Source organism: Protopterus annectens, chromosome 1.part0 (assembly GCF_019279795.1).
Source record: "Protopterus annectens isolate FY-2018-M chromosome 1.part0, PAN1.0, whole genome shotgun sequence".
Taxonomy (NCBI): Eukaryota; Metazoa; Chordata; order Ceratodontiformes; family Protopteridae; genus Protopterus; species Protopterus annectens.
This window is the reverse complement of record NC_056725.1, coordinates 1,960,088,983-1,960,110,397: the sequence shown is the minus strand read 5'-3', so window position 1 is coordinate 1,960,110,397 and position 21,415 is coordinate 1,960,088,983. Positions and strand designations below refer to the sequence as shown.

Below are 21,415 nucleotides of genomic sequence, written 5' to 3'. Positions count from 1 at the left end.
GTGTCATGCCTACACATGTTATTCCACTCCGCCTGTCACATGCCACCTACATACACATTTTATAGTGTCACACACATTACACTGGCACAGCGGAACACACGACACCCTCACCTCACACATAGACATACTGCCCCTTTCGCGGGACGGTTGCACACAGTACCTACGTTGACCACATCGCGGCGGCAGTGTCTACCTCCGCCTCATATCCTAAGAATATTACACGCACATGTCCTGTTACTGTATCGTGGCCTGGCGATCATCGAATGGCGAATATGCATTTAGGTGGGTTGACCTTTCCATGGGTGGCGTTCCCTGCTCTGTCCACCCTCCCGGATAGTCGGGTTGTCGTTCAGTATGTTTACTATGTTGAGATTTCGCATCTTACTGCATCTGTAACCTTGCATCCCTGTGATTCCCTGTTTAACTTGTTGTACTTTATATCTGTGTATGTGTACATATATTTCTACGTGTGTAAAGATATCTATATCCATATTTGTGTATGCACATATGTACATATGTAGACACCTTGCGCCGAACGTGGCAGCATACGGCTACACCGTCTGCTGTCGGACTCGCGTGCGGTTGAGGTGTTGGCGTTCCATGCTCCGCTGGCTGTTGGTTGTGCAGTGTTTGGGTGCTACCTATGTTGGAGTCACACATGGGACCGCCCATACAGTACACATTATGGGCGGACATGTTTGTGTGCCGTCCATTTCACTGTGTGTGCAGGTAGGGAGGTGTCAGTCCATGGGGCCTACGCTGTCAGAGTATGTGCTATACGTTCCCTCTTTGCCAAGGCATAGGCATATTGGGTACGCCTCCGTCTGCCTACTGGGGCTGGCACAGTGTGTTCATGGCGCTGATCGCCCTGTGCCTGTGCTTGCCTTGGCAGTTGTGGCGGGCTTGGTGGCCCTACACCATTATGTCCCTGCAGCAGCTGTTTCCGCAGGATCATATTATGTAGCATAGCACATACTATGAATATGTGGGCACATGTGCCTGGAGAGTACTGCAAGGCTCCACCAGATGTATCCAAGCACCGGAACCGTGATTTCAACATCCCAAACACACGCTCTATGATTATTCTGGTTTGTGCGTGTGCCTCATTATGGCGTTCTTGCATGTGTGTGTGTGCATTTCTGATGGGTGTGATCATCCATGGCTCCAATGTGTAGCCAGCATCCCCCACAAGGTGACCTTGTGTGATGTCCCCCCTGGCAAATACCTGATACAGCTGTGAGGCATGCCAGATATGGGAGTCGTGGTAGCTTCCAGGGCTGCCAGCACACACATCCATGATAATGCCCTGTGCATTGCACACGACCTGGCAATTGATGGAGGGGAATCCCTTGCGGTTTATGTAGCGTCTACCCTGCTCACCGGGTGGTGACTTGATTTCTATGTGCGTACAGTCTATCGCACCCAGTACCTCCGGGTATTGTGCCATACGGTGGAAGTGGCGCATATTGCTGGCCAACTCCTCCTGAGATCTGGGGAAGTATATATACTCATGGGCATGTCGTAACATGGCATCCAGAAACTGGTGTAGTACCCTGGATGCTGATGCCTGTGAGATGCCCATTATATCCCCGGTTGGCCTTTGAAAGGTACCTGTGCCAGTATTTGCAAGCTTACACATACCTTTGTGTCCACTGGGATGGGCTCCCCTCTGTTGTCTCTTGTTCTCAGGCTTGGCTGGCACAGCTCCACTATTTGCTGTAATGTGTCCCTGTCCACTCTGTAACGCTCTACTATCTCCAGGTCTTGCAGCCCCTGGTAGATCACCCTTAGTCTGAACACTCTCCTTCTCCTCTGAGGCCTCCGGTAGTTGTCAGCACCCTCCTCCGCAACTCCGTCTGTCTCTAACACATGCTGATGCATCACGGCCACGGCAGCACCCAACATATACATTTTAAAAGTTCCCCGTGTGTTTACACCGTAAGGCACAGCGTTTGGGAATTCGCTGTGTGTTGTGTGCATTCCCACTTTATAGTGTTGTGCTGTACACCGGTGATGTCATTGGGTGTGTCTCTGCTGCCGTATCTGTGGGTTATCTACCGTGTTTTACCGTTGGCACTGCAACGCTGTTGCCTTTGGTGTTACATTACACTTGCCTGCATTGGTTTAGCTTTACACCTTACTTTACTGTTTCTGCACGTTGCACCTACTATTTACGGGAGTGCATCCTGCAGGCACATGACATGTCATGCATTTTGTCTGCCGCCACCGTTATGCTAACTCTCTCCTTGGCTGTGCTGTATCGGTTCTTCGCTCTTTGCATTTCTGCAACATCCACTACTTTCTTTGCATTCATATTCCTCCCCTTTCCCGTTTTGCAGATTTCTGCATGCAGAGTTGTCAGCTGCCGCCAATTGCCCTCCGTCGGTTGATTGGTGTTAATTGCTCATTACGACTCCAATTACACTGCTTCGCATTTCCTCATATTCTCCGCATCACCTTCCTGTATCCATGGTTGTTGACGGGGCGGCCGTCACATGACTGGTTTGGGGAACGTAGTCATCCTCGTGCACATGCATCTGTGCGCGCATTGTATACTCTCAGCGCATCTATTTCCTCACACGCCGGTCCTGATGCTGTGATGTGCATTGTACAGCCCAGGTTTGCTGGGCTCCAATGTGCTTCCTCCTACAGCGGCACACCCTTCTGCGATTGACAGGTATTCCCTCTAGGCCACTCCTCGGTGTTTTACCGCTGCGCCGTTTGGTGCAGCCTTACGCCAGCGGGGGTTTTGCGATTCAGTATTATCTGCCTCATTTGCATGGCATTGACTACTAATACATGGTTACGGCGCCAGACACCGACGCCACTCCTTGGCAACCCTTGGGCTGTGGTTGTGATTTTCCATTCATACTATGGTGTATTGTGGCTGTGATGCTGATGTGTCTTATACTGCTCTTTTATGGCATTGTCATATTACTTCATTGTTCCTCACCTTCCGCGTCCATGTCCTGGGGTTCTGCTGTGGTTTTTGCGTACATGACATTTATGTCGTTATTTACATTTTCTGCAGGTTTTCCTTTGACATTCTCGGTTTCTTTCCACATTGCCATGTTGCACCACTATGACACATGATGTTGGCAGCCTTCCGTTACTCCTATGTCATGTTTGGATATATGTAAACCATTTTTTTTTGGTTTACATTGCCGTGCTGTTATGCTACGCCCGCCACGCCGTGAATCGCTACTTGCCTTCATTTGCATGGTGCAACACCGCACATGGGGTATTTAACATACCTCGCGGGCGCGCAACTCGGCGCCGCTGATGCACGTGGGTTTGGATCGTACCTGAATCGCTCGGCGGCCATGTCTGGCATTGTGGCGCCTACGCCATGCGTGCGCCTGGCGCAAGGTTCATGAATCCCGGGGATACACATGTCGGTGTCCCTTTAAATTGTAAACACATTTTTAGAATTGTGATTTTTAACCTTTGCGGTTATTTTTATTTTTTAACTTTTGAATAAGAAATGTCATGATAATTACTACTACATTTAACTTACATATTAATTAAATTGCATTGTAATGAGTTGTTCAGTGAATGTTTATATCTTGCTGTGAAAGGAAAATTGAAAAACTAGGAAGTGAGTTATTTGATATAAATAGAGAAATGGGCACTGTGTAATTGTTCTGATGAAGTTCAACAGTATATGAATGAAAGCACTTAACTATTATTTAATAAACATTTTTGAAGTGAACTTTATATTTCCTGTGGCTTTTCTGATGAAGTTCATTTGTTATACTGACATAATAAACAATCTAAATGCCAGTATTATAAAAAAAACATGCAAAATATGGAACCATAGACTCTGCTGCCTAAGAACACAGCAGAAATAAAGACAGTGCACAGTAATAGATGTCACAAGGTATTTGAGACATGTTTAGAGACCCTACAGTTATAATCAAGCACATTTTTTCAACTGTCGTTTTGCTAAAGAAACCGGTAACTCCAATCAACTATGTCTGTGGACAAATGGAACTAAACTGTTACTAGGCTCCAAGAATTCAGTTCTGATACAAAAACAAGCAAATAATGCTACCTCTCCATCTGGCCACACAAACAATATTAAGCTGAACTTTACACAGAGTAGCACACAAAACACTCTCACAATTAAAAGTATGCTACAGGCTCAAACGAGGAAGCTGCCCAGTCATTGTTTGTTTATATCATAATTAAAAGATGGACTCTCAAATATCACAACACTGCAGCATGCGCAACTCTTACTACTGGAAACTGTTCATAAAATGTCACTTGTCTTACCTTTCAAGTCTGCAGACTCGCCACTCTGTACTCTTAAACAGATTTCGTTGGCTGTCAATCAGTTGCAGGGCTACCCTTCTGTCTGATACCCTGCTACACAAAATATCACAATTACAACATTGCCCACTATTACACAATAGCTTAGTGGTCAGAACAATACCAAGCACCCTCAGAGAGAACAGCGACAGTTCATTTTTGCTAACAAAACCACCACATGGTATAAACATAAGTGAAAAGTTTTCTCAGAAAATGAGCCATTGTCCTGGAATTTTATATCTGAAAACATTCACACACAGGAAATATCTGCTTTAAAAGTGAATAATCAGCTGTTTAAACAGACAGGTCTGTTGCCATGGATATGAACGTTCCTACTGTCTCCATTACTGGCTTGTTGGATATGGGCATCCTGAGGCAATGTAGAAATTGCTTCATGTTTTCTGAGAACCAGTTAATTCTCAAACAAACTGATATGGTATGTGAGAGATGTATTTACACATCACTGGATGCAAAGCTCTCACATAAAAGTACTCTAATGTCAATAAGGTTGTCAGAAGTACACATGCTGCACCCATCATGCACAATTCAAAGCAGACATATAGACCCACATATACTGAGGCACTTACATATAACCTTCTTAAACCACAAAGACCTCCTAGACAAAGTATACATAAGAAATACACTCAGCAGCCCCAAACACACTCTTTCAAAACAACACCCACATTGACACATAGAGCTACATCTCATGGAACCTCTACCTCTAAACCCGTAAGGCAAGTCAACACACAATCCAACACTCTAGTCACTGGAGACTTCATCATGAGACACACTGATGTTCCTCTCACCAGGTTGAGTAAGGAGAAAGTTACAGTCAGTTAATTATCAGGGGCTAGGATCTGCCAGATTACGCATGCACTCAGGTCATTGGACCACAGTTACCAATATGACTCAGTCATAGTCCATGTGGGAGTAAATGACCTGAGACATACCTCCCTAGACTATATGAAGAGAGACATCATAGAGCTCTTGGAATATGTGTCTCAGGCTGGTATGAGCCTAGCAGTGAGCAGCATTTTACCTTCTCCAAGGATGATGCCACAATACGAACAAAAGATGATTGACTTTAATAATTGGCTTAGTTTCTGGTGTCATTCTAAGGGGGTGCAATATTTGTCAGCATGGAAGGAGATGGTCAACAGACCATGCTGCTTTTCCAGATATGGTCTGCACTTCTCCCCTCTAGGCTTTGAATATTAGATAAAACATTGCCTTCCTCCATTGTTCCTTTTTCAGGCAATGCCAAACTGTAAGTACTTCCGACATAGCAAATCAAAACCAAGAAAATCTAAATGTTTTACTGCTCAATGCTAGGAGCCTAAACAAAAAATTACATTCCCCTTGAAACTCTCTTTACCCTAGGGAATGCTGATGTCTGTGCAGTCTCTGAGATGTGGTTTAAAGCCACAGAGAGCACACCAACAGTGCAAGGTTATAATGCCACCCATACATTTAGACCAGCTACTTCACAGGCAGGGACTAAAGGTGGAGGTGTCTCTGTTTACATCAAAAATAAATATACTTCAAGGCAAATAAAACAAGACAATGCACTTGATGTGTTCTCTGTTCAAATCACCATAGGTAAAATTCAATACCACTTCCTTTCAAGATATAGGTCCCCCTCTATGACCCAGGAAATCCATACCATGTATTTAAACTTATTAGAAACACTAACCATCCAAACCAAAACCATATTCATGGGTGACTTTAATTACCCCACTATTAACTGGGAATCCTATAAGACATCAAATGTACATGCACAGAGATTCCTGGATTTTGTAAACACAACCCCCCTGGACCAGACAGTCAATACACCAACCAGGGGTGCAACCATACTGGATCTTGTCCTCACTAATATGGGAGAGTACTGCACACCCCCTACTGTAGTGCCTTCCCTGGTAAGGTCAGACCACAAAATGGTCTCCTTTGAAGCAAAAATAAAATCTGGACCCACAGCTCAACCAGGAATATTCAGGAACTATTCTAAGGCTAACCTCCTGTTATTAATTGAGAACCTGCCAAAATGTCAAGCCCCTACAAACCCTGAGAACACTTCTGCCTATACAAAACTGTTCACAGAAACCCTGTGCAAGCATGGGCAGCTGTACTCACCAGGAAGAAGCACAGAACTAACTCAGAAAACAAGCCACCCTGGTGGAATCACAAAATCACTCGGATGTTTAACAGGAGGAAGAAAATTATGGCAAAAACTATGAGGTGCAGCACCCAGAAGCATATAACCACTTTCATCAAACTAAACAAGCAACTCAAAGGACAACTAAGGTCATGCCATGGCACTGCAGTGCACAGTGCAGGAAATCTGCTTCACCACCAAATAACATATTTCATAAAACAGCATTATAATACAGACCACATATGCTCCTGAAAAACTATGTGTTTTTGATTGCGGTAAAATAACTCCATCGTCACATCATATAGATTGATTGGTTTTTGATTTACAGGACCATAGGTGTATAACCAAGTACATGGGCATTAGTCTGCAGACCATTACAAAGCTAGCCAATAACTCCTATTCAAATGTTCCTTCAAGTCTGAAAGGAGGGATAGATAAGATAGATTGGGAGAGTTTAGGCTGGTCCACCAATTGACTAGGCTTACCTTTAAGGTAGCATGGGTGGTTCTCTGCTTGACATGTAGTGGAAGTTGGTTCCTGAGGTGGGGGATATGTTTGGATATGAATTTGTTAAGCTAGTATGTCTTTTATTTGTTGATAAAGGGTTAGTTCCTTTAAACAGGTATTTGAGAAACCAGATGTCCTATAACATGGGAGCATTAACTGGGCAAATGATTTGATCAAAGCCATAAATGCTACCTTGGTAAATGGAGGTAGAAGGAATCAAACTTTATATCCTTGACTAGAGGAAATAGCTTGTTAACCACTCAGAGTTTTAATTCTCAACACAAGAGAGCATTTCTGCTGGGAATGCCAGGACTACCCTCAGTCCAAAAAGAGACTCAGAGAATTTTTAGACTTGCCTCAGCACAGGCCTCTAGCTATACCCCCTGTTCTGGAAATTGTAGATGATGTCTTCTTGGAAACCAGCCTTACCCATGATACTTTGCCTCCTGTGGCCAAGAAACCTGACAGGTACTACAGAGTACCTGACTCCGACAGACCACGATGCTTTGCCACAGATGGCCTGCACCTGTCGTCCCTGGGATTCCAGATACTGGCTAATGCTCTTGCTGCCCCTATAGTGCCTTTTTTAGGCAAGGTTCAAATAACAAATTTACCACTGTAACAGGAACAGGCAAGCAAAAACTGAGGGTAATGCTACTCAATGCTAGACGTCTAAATCTCAAAATGCACTCACTCGAGGCACTCCTTAAAATGGAGAACATCGATATCTGTGCAGTGACTGAGACCTGGTTCAAGGCTCCAGAGAGCACCACTGCACTACCAGGCTATAACTCATACCACACTTTTCGGCCACGTAACCTGGACCGAAACACCAAATGCGGAAGTGTATCCATATTCTTTAAGGATATCCACACCTCCAGGCTAGTTGCTCAACATAATGCATCTGAGGTTATCCAAGTGCAACTAACTCTGGGCAAAACTGCAATCCAAATTGTAGCTTGCTACAGATCCCCCACCATGCCCCAGGATTCTCACTCCTCTTTTCTTGATGTACTGGAAAATATTAGGGTTCAACCAAACACCCTAATAATAGGCGACTTCAACTACCTCACCATTAACTGGGAAAACTACTTGTGTACCAACTCCTTAGCTCAACGCTTTCTGGAATTCATAAACTTCAATGCCCTGGATCAACTTATCCACACCTCCACCAGGGGCAACAATATCCTAGACCTAGTCATTACCAACATGAGAGACCGGTATGCCACACTTGAAGTCAACTCCTCGTTGGTCTGATCCGACCATAAGCTAATCACCCTTGATATCCACATCCTGCCCCCCCCCCCATTAAAGAAACCACGGTAAAAAATTTCTCCAAAGCCAACTTCATGCTTCTTAAGACAGAAGTGGTGAACTTCATAACACCCATGCAGATGGACAATACAGTTACAACTGCTGAATCCTACACAAATGCACTCTATAAGCACTTACACGAGTGCATGGATAATGCTATCCCAAACAGAACCAAGATGCTATCCTCCAAAAAAAGGAAGCCAATCTGGTGGTCCCCTGCCATAAACAAACTGTGCAACAGAAGGAAGAAACTGTTGCAAAAGAGAGTAAAATCCCATGAGTGGAGGTGCTCCCTGGTCAGCCTCAGTAAGAAGCTGAGATCCCTTATAAAATCCTCCAAAGCTAGCTACGAAAACACAATTGCCACTAATTCTAAGGACAACCACAAAGCAGTCTATAGCTATGTCAAGAATCTCGATGGCAACACCCAGATCTGCTCTGAGTTACAGCACAAAGGCATGAAAATTACAGAACCAACTGATATTGCCAAAATCCTGGCAGATAGGTTCAGTGCTAACTTTACCCCCCCCCCCCCAAAGGGCCCATATCTATACAGGAAGAATGCAGAGTCCCTGTAATCATAACTACGCAGGTAAAAGCTGCACTCTCTAAAGCCAAAAACCATAGCATCCATGGGACCGGACAACATCCCAGGCTGCATTTTACATGAACTTCAGAATCAACTGGCTCCCCACTTAAGCACCATGTTCAATAACAGCCTCGCATAAGGCTTTGTGCCCACTGAATGGTGCACAGCAGCAGTTATCCCACTCCACAAAGGGGGAACCACCACTGATCTCAAGATCTATTGACCTATTAGCCTGACGAGCCTGGTCTGCAAGGCCATGGAACGTATCATCATGGAACTCATAAACAAAGACATTGGTAACCTCCAAATTCTGGATCCCACCCACTTCGGGTTTGTGAAAAGCAGATCATGCCTCCTGAACCTGATCGACTTCTTTGAGGCAGTCACCAAAGCCGTAGAAGAGGGTGAGGTGGTTCACACAGCCTATCTTGACCTCGCCAGGGCTTTCGACACCATCCCCCATTCTGGAATTATAGCTAAACTCACTAAACTGGGTATAAATCCCTACGTCACAAGATGGGTTGCCAACTGGCTCACTGACAGAACCCAAACTGTAAAAGCTGCAGATTCCATATCTGACCTCAAAGCAGTGACAAGTGGAGTACCACAGGGTTCCATCCTGGGACCTCTCCTGTTTGGTATCTACTTCTCTGAAGTACAGGTTAACACAGAAGGCCCCTGGCTAACGAAGTTCACAGATGACTGCAAACTAGGAGCCATAGTCAAGTCTCCAAATGATGTGGACATCCTACAGAAGGGTCTCACTGAGACAGGTGCCTGGTGTCAGAGCCATGGCCTCAAGCTCAATGCCAAAATGTGCAGTGTCATCCCCTTTGGTAAAAACTCTGTGCCCATGAACTACCACATAGGCAGCAATCTACTTAACACAGAATGTGTGATAAGAGACCTTGGAACCCAGGTGGACAGTAGTCTCTCCTTTGATAGTCACATCGCTGCAGTAGTCAGGAAGTCCTTCTACGTGGCACACCTCATCATAAAAGGGTTCTCATCCAGGAAAAAAGAGGTCATTGTTCCCCTCTACTTGACACTCATTAGACCCATTATACAGTACAACATCCCTTTTGGAATGTACCTCACAAGACATCTGCAGCAGCTGGAAAGACCACAGAAGTACCTCACAAAGAGGATTACTGGCCTCAAACAAATTCCCTACACTGACCGCCTCAAAATACTCCAGCTTTACTCCGTAGCATATCGCCTACTCCGAGGTGATCTCTGCCTAACATATAAAGCTATGTCAAACCCAGAGCTGTTGGACATGCTACACCTAAAGAAATCCCAATCCCTCTAGGGACCTAAATCTTGTCACCACAATAAACAGGACATGCTGGAGAGATAGATTCCTGTCCCAGAGACTTCCCATACTCTGGAACAGGCTACCCATCTATGTCAAGTAAAGTTCTTCATTAGCACTCTTCAAGAAAAATCTTGATGAGTGGATGGGAAATAGGAAATACACCCTGGGGATCACTTCTGCATCTCTGCTCAACAGTGGCACAGGGAAATAACTTTCTTGGGTGGTGTAAGCCAGGGAACCTTGTTGGCTAGGCTTACATAGGCCCTTGGGCCGATAGCCTAGTACCTACCTATGAACCTATGAACCTAATTGCTATACTGATAATGGTGCTTTCTTGCAACAAGACTCTGCACAACTGTTTGCAGACTGCTTACACTGCAGTACTGTGACATCCTTCTGTACCACATCACAGCAGCCAGTCTCACAAAGCTGTACTCACAGAACTACTGATAGTCATTACCAAACCTCTGCACCACATCTTGGCAATTAGTCCCAGAGAACCATTCACACAACTGAAAATATGCCACATGCTGTCAGCTGGTCTGATGTCTGTGTGCAGTGACAATGAATGTTAATGACACACCTTTGTAGCCTGTCCACAAAGGTTCATTTATAGCAGTAGCATCCATCAGTACAAGCACTACATTCACACTTACCACAAACATTGTAGCAATATAAATGCCATAACAAAGTGTCCAGTTTACAGTGACTGGGAACCAGCCAATCAGAGTGAAAAGGAAGCAGCAACACTCATTGCAAGAATACAGATACAGTACTGTTTAATTTGAAAATAGCAAGCATGAAATTTTACTGTGGAAAGGTCTGAGTTAAGTTACATAATACTGTTGCTTCATCTGATATACCTAACACAGCTCCACAAAATATTTTACCAGTCACCATATTCATTTTCTTACAATGCAGTTGTACTGTACTACTATTAAAACTACCAATTCACAAGACTCATCTCATGGTGCTATTTACACTGATTACAGGACTCCTTCAAACAAATTCTGGAAAACAGCCAACAGGCCTAAGCTAAAAAGCATTCTTTGTTTTCTTATTCCACTCATTTTAACTACCGAAAGCCATTTACAGACAGTCCCTTACTGTTAGACAATCTACATAACATTGTGTCAGTATGTCTTCCAAAGTCAAAAAAGCAGATGTAAAGACTAAACATACAGTTACCAAAATTACAACCAAAACTATCCAAGGCATCCAGTTACAAAATTATCCAAGAAAACAATAAATGCCAAGTACAGTACTGTATTACAATCATAAGCATTAGCTACTAACTAATCACTATGAATATCTTAAATTGAGTGCCAAAGGAATGCTAAGAACATTAAACCAACATTCCAATGTTGTACCATGTAGACAGTAATTGCAATATCAACATGCAAGTTTCTCCTCCATGTCAACAATCATGATGCAACCCTTGTCAAAGTTTTATATCATTATTAAACCAAATACAAAACCAGCATATATATGTGATTCACTCAAAGACAAATGAATTTGGAGCACAATGCATCACAGGTCAAATGACCAAATCCTTATGTCAGTGAAATAATGTGATTTTGTATAACAAGTCTAAATTTGAGTGCCTGTTTCCAAGTGCCATTTACTGTTAGCCAATTCAAGGTCAAGTATCAATGAAAACATCATTAATAAACACTCTCTTCAACCATAAAGAGTAGTAAACACACACACATGTACACACACACACATGCGTGCACACACACACACACACACACACACACACACACACACACACACACACACACACACACACACACACACACAATGATTATACTTTAGTTCACATCAACCACAAATGAAAAAAGTGACAAAGATCCAACAATTACTTGCAAAGAATTTCATAACATGAATAGAAAAAGCTAATATGATAACACTAATGCCTGCTACACAAATATCATCCACTACATGGTTTGCCAAGTAAACATTCTGGAATTACAAAATGCAGTTATCATTGATTCTAGCATTAAAATAGGAAAAAAGAGGGCACTGGATAGATTGATTCTAGCATTCCAGACGTGTTACTGCTTTCTTAAGAATCTTAATTCTGTCTACCAGTTTAACATGCTTTGGCAACAACTCAGAACTCAAATACACTCTAATTACAGTTTATAAAACTAGCAAAATACCAGCAAAGTATCTAACATATTTTCTTCCCTGGAAGCAAAATTGTATAGGCCTCATAATAAATAAACCACTCACACTGAGTGGCTCTACACACTCCAGCATTGCAGAGAGCAGTTATTTTACCCAAGATTATGTTTTAACAGCTCTGAAGATGAAGGTAAGGGCAAAGAAGACAGAAGAAAAATGACAAGCAATATGCTTTTCTTTCCCTCAGACCCAAGCTCAGTGTTCCCACAAATGCCAACACTGTTTTTATCCCTATACTTGTACTTATAGACCTAAAAGAGCTGTCCTGTAGATGATATGCTACCCAAATCTTTTGGCAAGGAAAAGAGTGGCAGTAAAGCATCAAACAGGTTTCAGAAATACAAAGCAATGAGTATGGTGAATGATAAAAACGGGACACAGTCTAGTAACTGCCCTAACAATACTTTAGCACAGTAGCTACCTTTCCATCAACCTCAGTTTGTTCCAGTGCTCCTTAGCCACAGTAACTGCCTTTGAAACAAGTGTACATGCACACACACACACAAACACACACACACACACACACACACACACACACACACACACACACACACACACACACACAATTTTCAGGGATGGTTGTCAGAATCATGCAATTTCCCACAGGTTACTTCTTGGCAAATAGGTCTGTCAGAAAAACATACAACATGAAGTGCTATACTGCCATTCTTAGTCAATGCAAAGTATAAAACTGCCCTTGAGGTAATTTCAATACAAAATGGTACATTTTGTGAATGGGTGCCAAAATCTGGGAATCTACAGTGTTAAACAATGTCCTCTCTTACATAATAAACAAGTCATACATAAATGAAAGTAACAATAAAATCTTGAAAGTGAATAAATAAAACTTTTCTTAGAAAATAAAGAAGTTAGACAATGGTGATATAAAATCAAAATGCAGGGGTAAAGAGTTGCACCAACAGTATAAATATAAAGGCACAGATAAAACACTTAAATGAAAGCAATTTATTTCCTGAGAAAGTACATCATCACACAATTGTTGCAAAATTACATTTAAGAATGTATAAATATTCCTTCTTGATGTTACATAAATAAACAACTATAACTATCCTATCACTGTTAAGACATCTGAAGTATAATTTCACAGAAAATACAGTTTGCTGTTGCAGAATCCAAAGAGTTTTATAGCTTTGCAAATATGTTGCAGTCTGATTTGAAAAAGAAGAAGAAACATATCAGCATCACATTTAAATCACTTTCCCTTCCATGGCATGTCAGTGGTTGTGTTAATTAACTGTCAAAAACAGGGCTACATTAAAACATGGACTGAATAAAAACAATATTGAGGATTATGGTCATGTCTTCACTTGTAACTGCATTATTGTGTGTTCAAGGCATGTATGCCAAGAAATTCACATGAATAAATTGAATAGGAGCAAGACTATATTTGAGAGGTCAGAAATCATACTACTATATATAAATCATAGCGGCTGAGAGGTATGATGGGTAATTTAAAGCTTCAAGGTAAAGAATAAAGCATCATATGGTGCTGGCTGGAAGTACAATTCCAAAGCAGTGTTATAGAATATTATACTAGGGGGCCAAGAGCAATAACACATCTCATAAAATCAGTTCTACTCTACATTTCTGGTCTGGAGTAGCTTACCAATCTGTTTGACAAAGCAATATTTGACCAGCTAGTCAAATAATCCTTTTACTGAACAGTTTGTTCTGAAAAGTATAACCCTCAGCTATCACCTGATTTAAAAGAATACCCATTATTTTTGCCTCATATTTCTGGCTTGTACATCATAACATTCTGGTACATCATTGAGGATTACACCAGTTCTTAGATTCTACTGTTGTGGTAGTTTCATTCCACAATTTGCAAGCTTAGTCTGTTTGTTGCTACTTTAGGACAAAAGTGATGCAAATACAATTACTCTATCCCTTTTTGTGCAGCTATGCAATACTGACAAGCTGATTCCTAGTACATTACACTGTAGTTACATCTTGCAACATTGTGAGCTGTGCAATATGCCTGCAAACAGTTCCAAACTTATAATGAAGTTTTACATTCTATATTTAAGCATTAGTAAGGAATGCATTCCTGTAAATGCTCTTTAATGTTTGTACATGCAATCTTTGTCAAATGTCTTGATGGCAATGTTTTGTTTTTCCATTCTTCAGTGTTTTTCTTAATTACTTTTTTTGGTTTGTTCCTTATAAAATGAATGGTTTTCTGGTAAATTTTAAGAACTGCAGTCACAAAATAATGACAGACATTTCATTTTCAGACTGCAGTCACTGAATAATGATAAACATTTGAGTTGTACAGTTTCAGACTTCATATCCTTCAGAAAATACATGGTAGTGCAAAACCTGTTATTCTAGCAACTAAAGCCTTCTTCCATAATTATAAAACCAGGGTAACAACAAATGAAAACCTAATGACATACAAGAAATGCCGATAAATTCTTTAAAACTACAACGCAAGGCAAATAACAATACTGGACTTTTTTGAAATTATTAATATTTTCTTACATTTTTTAAGAATGTAAAAATTCTGTGGCAACTTGCAGTATTGGGTAAAAAGGAAGATTTTGAAGACAGGGAAAAAGCATAATAACATATTTTAATAGCATAATAACATCAGGATCTTTATAAATTTGGTTATTTTATTGTATTTTATGGAGTTATTTCAGTTTCTAGCCTGAATTTTACTTTATTTTATTTTATACATTTGTGTTGTTCTATGGGAACCATTTTCAGGGTCAGTCCAGTGTATGTAATCAAAATAATCACTTTTCGCCCATTAAGCAAATACTCAGCAAAACTCTCAACTGTCACTGATTTTCAAAACATCCTAATTGCCGCATATGTTTGTTCTACCATCATAAATTTTTTTTCAAATTCACTTATAATAAAACAATGAGAATTTCAGTCAACGATGGCTAATATTAAAGTTTCATACTTTTTATTCCTCACAAATAAATAAAATGCATTCTGTTGCAACACTTGTCATATTTTATTAATGTTCTATGCAAATCAGAGTAATTTATAAACTAGCCCTGACTTTGGGACTTTACTTTGTCCCTCATTACATTTGACTTCACCCCTGATCCATGAGCAAAAAGGTTGAAAGCTGATGCAGCCATACCGCTCAACCACCCAAAAAAAATTTTGCAGAATGTCTAGATTTTTTACCAACATTTTGTTCTGTTCCTCATAACACTTATTGTTTGCTGGCAAATCATTAAGAATTGCAATCACTAGATAATGACAAACATTTGTGTTTCAGATGCTACATACTTCAGAAAATGCATGCTAATGCAAAACCTGTTATTCTAGCAACTTTCCAAGTTTGTAAGAACTATATTTAAAATATGGCCCAGATTCGGGTGCTTTGACCCTTGACTATTTTTGGCTTTGCCCTGAATTCTTATGCTATGAGAATGAGAGGTATTGCTGACAAAATCTTTCCTGTAGCCTGCTTTGTTGATCAAGTTAGTTCACAAATCAAAATGGGTTAATCTCAACCACATCTTGGGGTTAAAAACAGAATTAATTGAACAGGAAGTATGATACATTACAAGTAAATTATGAAATACAAAATAATGAGCTACAACATTGACCAATAACAAAGAAATATATTTAAAAGCAGTATCAGTGATGTGTATAATGGGAACACTGGGAATAGAGTAGATGTTCAAACCACAAAAGCAGAAAAGTTAAAGTCATGTGGGATTTAATCTGTCCATGATTTTCTCCTCATTATTTTTTGGCTTTGTCCAGCATTCATGAGCAAAGAAATTCAGTGGTAGGGGTGCAACATTGTCTTTCTATGTGAATTATTGCAATGTAATGTCCCAGATTTGGGGACTGGTTTGTCTCTCATTGTTTTTGCCTTTCCTCCTGATTCATGAGTAAAAAAGAAAAAGAAAAAAGAATAAAAGAAAGAAAGAAAGAAAAACATGGAGCTCTGCCACTAGGTCATAACCTAGGTGGGCAATCTCCAGCAAACTGTTACTCTCTCTTCTCCTCAGCAAAAGTGGTGTTCATGTGTGTTCCAGATGTAAGGAAGTGAATGCATATGGGCAAAAAGAAGCACAGCACACACAAAGACACACATACAACTGTTTTTCAGCTGGTCTTGACTTCTTTAAAAAGAAAGATGGAGGAAAAATTCACTATTATTTTCTTTGTACAACCACCAGCCACCTTCACTGCTACAGTACTTATGGTTTAGGTGAGCCACCAGTTCTGTCTCTAGTTACTCTAACTGCTCATTTTAAGTCATGGGGTGGTAGGGTTCATCCGAAAGTGTGAATTTCAAGGTAGAAGCTGCAATGACTGGTACCAACTAATTGAGATAACACAAGAGTGGTCTGCTAGCAGCTCTACTGCATGAATTCCATTCAAAATTGCAGTTTCAGCCTGGGATTTCACACTGGGTAAACTACACAGACTAGTTTAATACTTTTTTTGTTTCCCATAAATGATGCTGTCCAAACTATGGACATTGATATGCTAATGCAAAGTGTGGAGGGGGAACCTCTCACTCCCCCACCCCTCACCCTATGGTTCCAGCACCCATGTATAAAAAGAAGTTATGTACTTACAATAATGTTCCATCTGTAGTATCCATTTTCATTCTTCCTCAACTGATGGGTTCATATCCAATCCCTCCGATACAGCTCAGCCGTTGCTAAAGCTCGTGGCAACTAAATCTCTTGAGCTTCTCTCTTACCCATAACGCATCAATCATAATTTACCTCAGATCTTGTTTGCTGATTTTTACCAGAAATGAAATATTTACTATGCATAGATAAAGGAGGTGTAAAAATGCATGCACTCAATACAGAAAAGTCAAAGTAAACTTTATTGTAGTTTAGAAATCGCAGAAGTGCAAAAGCTGAACAAAATTCCGTGTCTCTGGACTCAATGTGCAGACAACATATAGACTATTTTAACAGACATTTAAACATATAACACCTAGATATTACATCACAGACATGCAGGTAGACAGACTAATGCTGCACAGAATTAGAAACACATTTTAACACTTTTCGCAGTGAACACTTACTTGCATGAAACTTTAGTATTGCACAGGTACTTGGTTAAGACATTGCATTGATCCTTGCACAAAAAGAGAAATTTGATTATTGCCTGTGAACATTAGAGTATTGTACTATGGATCTCAGAGTATTACACTATGATTAATTATGAATTTGCAACATGTATTGCACTGAAAGAAGAGATATTTTACTTCATTGCTACTGTCCTAGATGGCCTATAAGTTACAGTCATGGTGAATATTACACTAAGTATTAGATAAGACTGGCAACCAGGTTAATGCACAATTTGAAACAAGCTTCTACAATTTTTACTGAACCAGATGGTCATCATGGAACATAGTTCTTACTATATAGCTCAGCATGATGACATCAGGGAAGAAACTGATCCTGAATCTTGTAGTCCTGCAATGTATGCTTCAGAAGCACCTTCCAGATTATAGATGCAGGAACAGTCTGTAAGCAGGGTGAGTGCAGTCTTTAATTACTCCTCTGGCCCTGCTGAGACAGCTGGATAAGTTCAAGTCATGTATAGGTGGTAAGGTGGTTTTGATGATCCTCCAAGCTGTCTTCACCACTCTCTGGAGGGATTTGCACTAAGAGGTAGAGCAGCTCCCATACCTAGGTTGTTTGTCAGAATGCTTTATATAGTACCTCTGTAGAAGGTAGTGAGAACTGTCAATAGTACATTCACTCTCCGTAGCCTTCTAAAAAGTGTAATCTCTAGTGTGCTTTCTTGACTATGGCATCTGTACTTGTGTTCCAAGACAGGTCCTCATCAGTGTGCACTCCCAGAAACTTCATGCTTCTCACTCTTTCCACTGTTTCCCCACTGATGGTGAGGTGAGAATGTCCCTTGCAATTTTTCCTGTAGTCTACATTTATCGCTTTTTGTCTTGTTCATGTTTAGTACTAAGTTGTTATTTCCACACCAGGTAATCAGTTGTTCCACCTCATCTCTATATGCTGCTTCATCATTGTTACTACTGAGTCACACCACCATTGTGTCATCAGCAAACTTGATGATGTGGTTTGGATTGTACCTGGCTGTACAATCGTGTGTTAAAAGGGTGAACAGCAAAGGACTTGGTGCACATCCTTGTGGTACTCCAGTGTTAACAGTGATGCTATTTGAGGAGTTATTTCCTGCACACACTTTCTGAGGTCTCTGTGAGAAAGTCAAAAATCCAGTTACAAAGTGGAGTGTTGATGCCTAGTTGGAGTAGCTTCATTACCAGATGAAGAGGGATGACTGTGTTAAAAGCATTCAATGAATAGTATCCTCACATAGGTGTTTTTATTCTCAAGGTGTTCCAGTGATAAATGGAGTGCTAGAGAGAGATGGCATCTGCTGTAGAGCTGTTTGCTCAATAAGCAAACTGCAAAGGGTTAAGATCAGCAGGCAGCCCAGAAGTTATCGCATTCTTAACCAGCCTTTCAAAGCACTTTATCACTGTGGAGTTGAGGGCTACAGGGCAGTAGTCATTTAGACAAGATGGTGGAGACTTCTTAGGCAATGTAATGATTGTTGTGTCCTTGAAGCATTTCAGAACTATTTGTTGACTCAGGGAGCTACTGAAAATATCCATGGCAACATTTGTTAGATGGACAGTGCAGTCCCTGAGCACATGCCCTAGGATGTTGTCAGGCCCAGCTGCTTTTCTCAGGTTAACTCTGTGCAGTGTTCTCTGGACATCAGCTGGGTTGAGGGTGAGCATCTTCTCGTTATGGTCGATGGGCATTTTATTCTCTGTTGTTCTGTTCCCTTCCTCGAATCTGGTGAAGTAGACATTTAGCTTATTTAGGAATTTGTTGTTGTCCTCACATTGCAAAGATAGGGGTCTGTAGACAGTTATGGACTGGATACCCTGCCATAGGCACCTGGGGCAAAAAAAAACCCCATAATACCAGATTCTGGAGCTCAATATAAAGGACAGTGATGTCCCTTAAAAAACTCAATTCTTCTAGATGTTTGCAAATAGAAAGGATGGGGTTGGTGGGCAGGGAGTTGAGGAAGAATGAAAACGGGCAACACAAGTGGAACATTATGGTAAGTACATAACTTCTTTATCTGATGTTGTCAATTTTCATTTTATCCTCAACTAATGGAACAGAGTTCCCCAGCTACCTAAAATCCTGGGTTGACTCTAAGGAAGGATATTCCTGAATACAACTGAATCAAGTGATGCTCTACCTCTGGAGCAAGATCCAATTTGTATTGTAACAAAAATATGAGGAGTAGCCCAAGTTGTCCATGGATGCTCTAGAAAGGAAATCTGAAGAAGTTGTCATGGATCTAGTTAAATGAGCTCATACTGACTGTGGTAAGGTAATACCCATTGTTATATAAATAAATGAGATACAGTCAGTTAGCCATCTGTCTAAAGTTTACCTCATTTCAAGTCTGAAAAGGAAACAACCAACTGGTCTGTTTTTCTAATTTCTTTTGTTCTATGCAGGTAAAAGGGTAGTTGTCCACGAACATCCAATAAATGCAACATGTATTCACCCTTGTTAGCAAATTTGAGGAAGAATACTGACAAATTAATGGCTTGATTGATATGCAATTCTGACACCACCTTGGGAAAGAAGGAGGCATCTGTTCGTAATTTCACTGTGACCTTGTGAAAAATCAAGTATGGGAGTTTTGAAGCCAACACTTGAATTTCTGAAATCAGTCTAGCAGATTTAATGGCTACTAGAGAAAAACATTTTCCAAGTACAATATATGAGGTCACATTTATCTGCTGGTTCAAAGGGAGAATATATATAAGTGCCTGCAGTACCAGATTGAGGCCTCATGGGTCAGTATAGTCCTTAAAGGGTGGTCTTAAAAGTAAAGTGCCTCGCATGAAAGTGCTGCACAACTTATGAGAGGCCACTGATGGAACCCTCAATTCCAATGTCAGAGTTTCACATTGCTGCCTATTCAACTTTAATGGTCGAGGAACTAGCTCCTTCTTTGAAAAGTAGGGCTGAAAACTTAAGTATGCTATGTATCATAGCTGAAAAATGTGCAATATGATTTTGATGTGCCCAGTACACAAATCATTTCCATTTACTGGAATAGAGATTATGTGTTGAAGGTTTATAGGAAGATAAAAGTATACGACAGATAGATAAAGACAGCACAGGTTGTCTGTCTATTAGTGGAATTGGAGAAGCCAGGCCATTAGCCTGAGGTTTGATATGTCTGGATGAATCATGCCTGTCAGGTGAGGCAGGAGGTCTGGATCCAGAATCCAAGGCTGGTGAAGTGCTGAAATTTTGGTACTGCAGAATTTCCTGACCTATGATCTTATGGTTCGAACTCTTGATGGAGGCAGTGAAGTTATCATTGGGTTTATGTTGAAAAGAGCTTCTATGAATTTCAAATTTTGAGTCGGTTCCAGTTGAGACTTTTTGTAGTTTATGGCTATCACCAGATGAGAACATGTCTGGAGAACCTGATCTCTTGCCCTTATTGATGCCTGGTTGGGGCAGTAATGAGCCAGTCATCTAGATATGAAAACACCTGGAATTCTTGCAATCTCAGGTGAGCTGCTACTACAGCCATACATTTGGTGAACACCCTGGGGGCTGTGATGAGGCCAAAGGGCAGAACTCTGAATTGGTAATGATTGGCTCCCTGCCAGAGGTGCAAGTACTTTCTGGATTGTCTGTTCATCTTTATGTGATAATATGTATAGTGAAGGTCTATCAAGCAGATCCAGTCATCCTTGCCCAGAAAAAGGAGAATGGACTGAACCGTGACCATCCAAAACTTGGTACTTCGAACTGACTTGTTCAAGTTGCTGAGTCCAAAACTGGTCTCCAGTCCCCTGTTTGCTTTGGCACTAAAAAGAATCTTGACTAAGTTCTAGATTCTATCTGGTCTGGTGAGACCTCCTGGATGACTCTTTTTTTCTAGCAGCTTTTGTATTTGAAATGCTGCTTATTCCCTCTGACTGGGTGGAACATTTGGGGATTTTCTTTTAGATTGGAAGTGTAAAGGAAAA

The 21,415-nt window shown here is 41.0% G+C and overlaps 1 protein-coding gene across 1 annotated transcript in view; it reads right to left on the bottom strand.

Moving 5' to 3' along the window:
* The window catches only part of DCDC2C (doublecortin domain containing 2C), a 2,319,258-nt gene that overhangs the window by 1,159,949 nt on the left and 1,137,894 nt on the right, over positions 1 to 21,415 (bottom strand). The window contains exon 6 of the mRNA XM_044077304.1: positions 4,276 to 4,365. Coding sequence (XP_043933239.1) covers positions 4,276 to 4,365 — 90 coding nt within the window. The remainder of the gene's footprint in view (positions 1 to 4,275; positions 4,366 to 21,415) is intronic.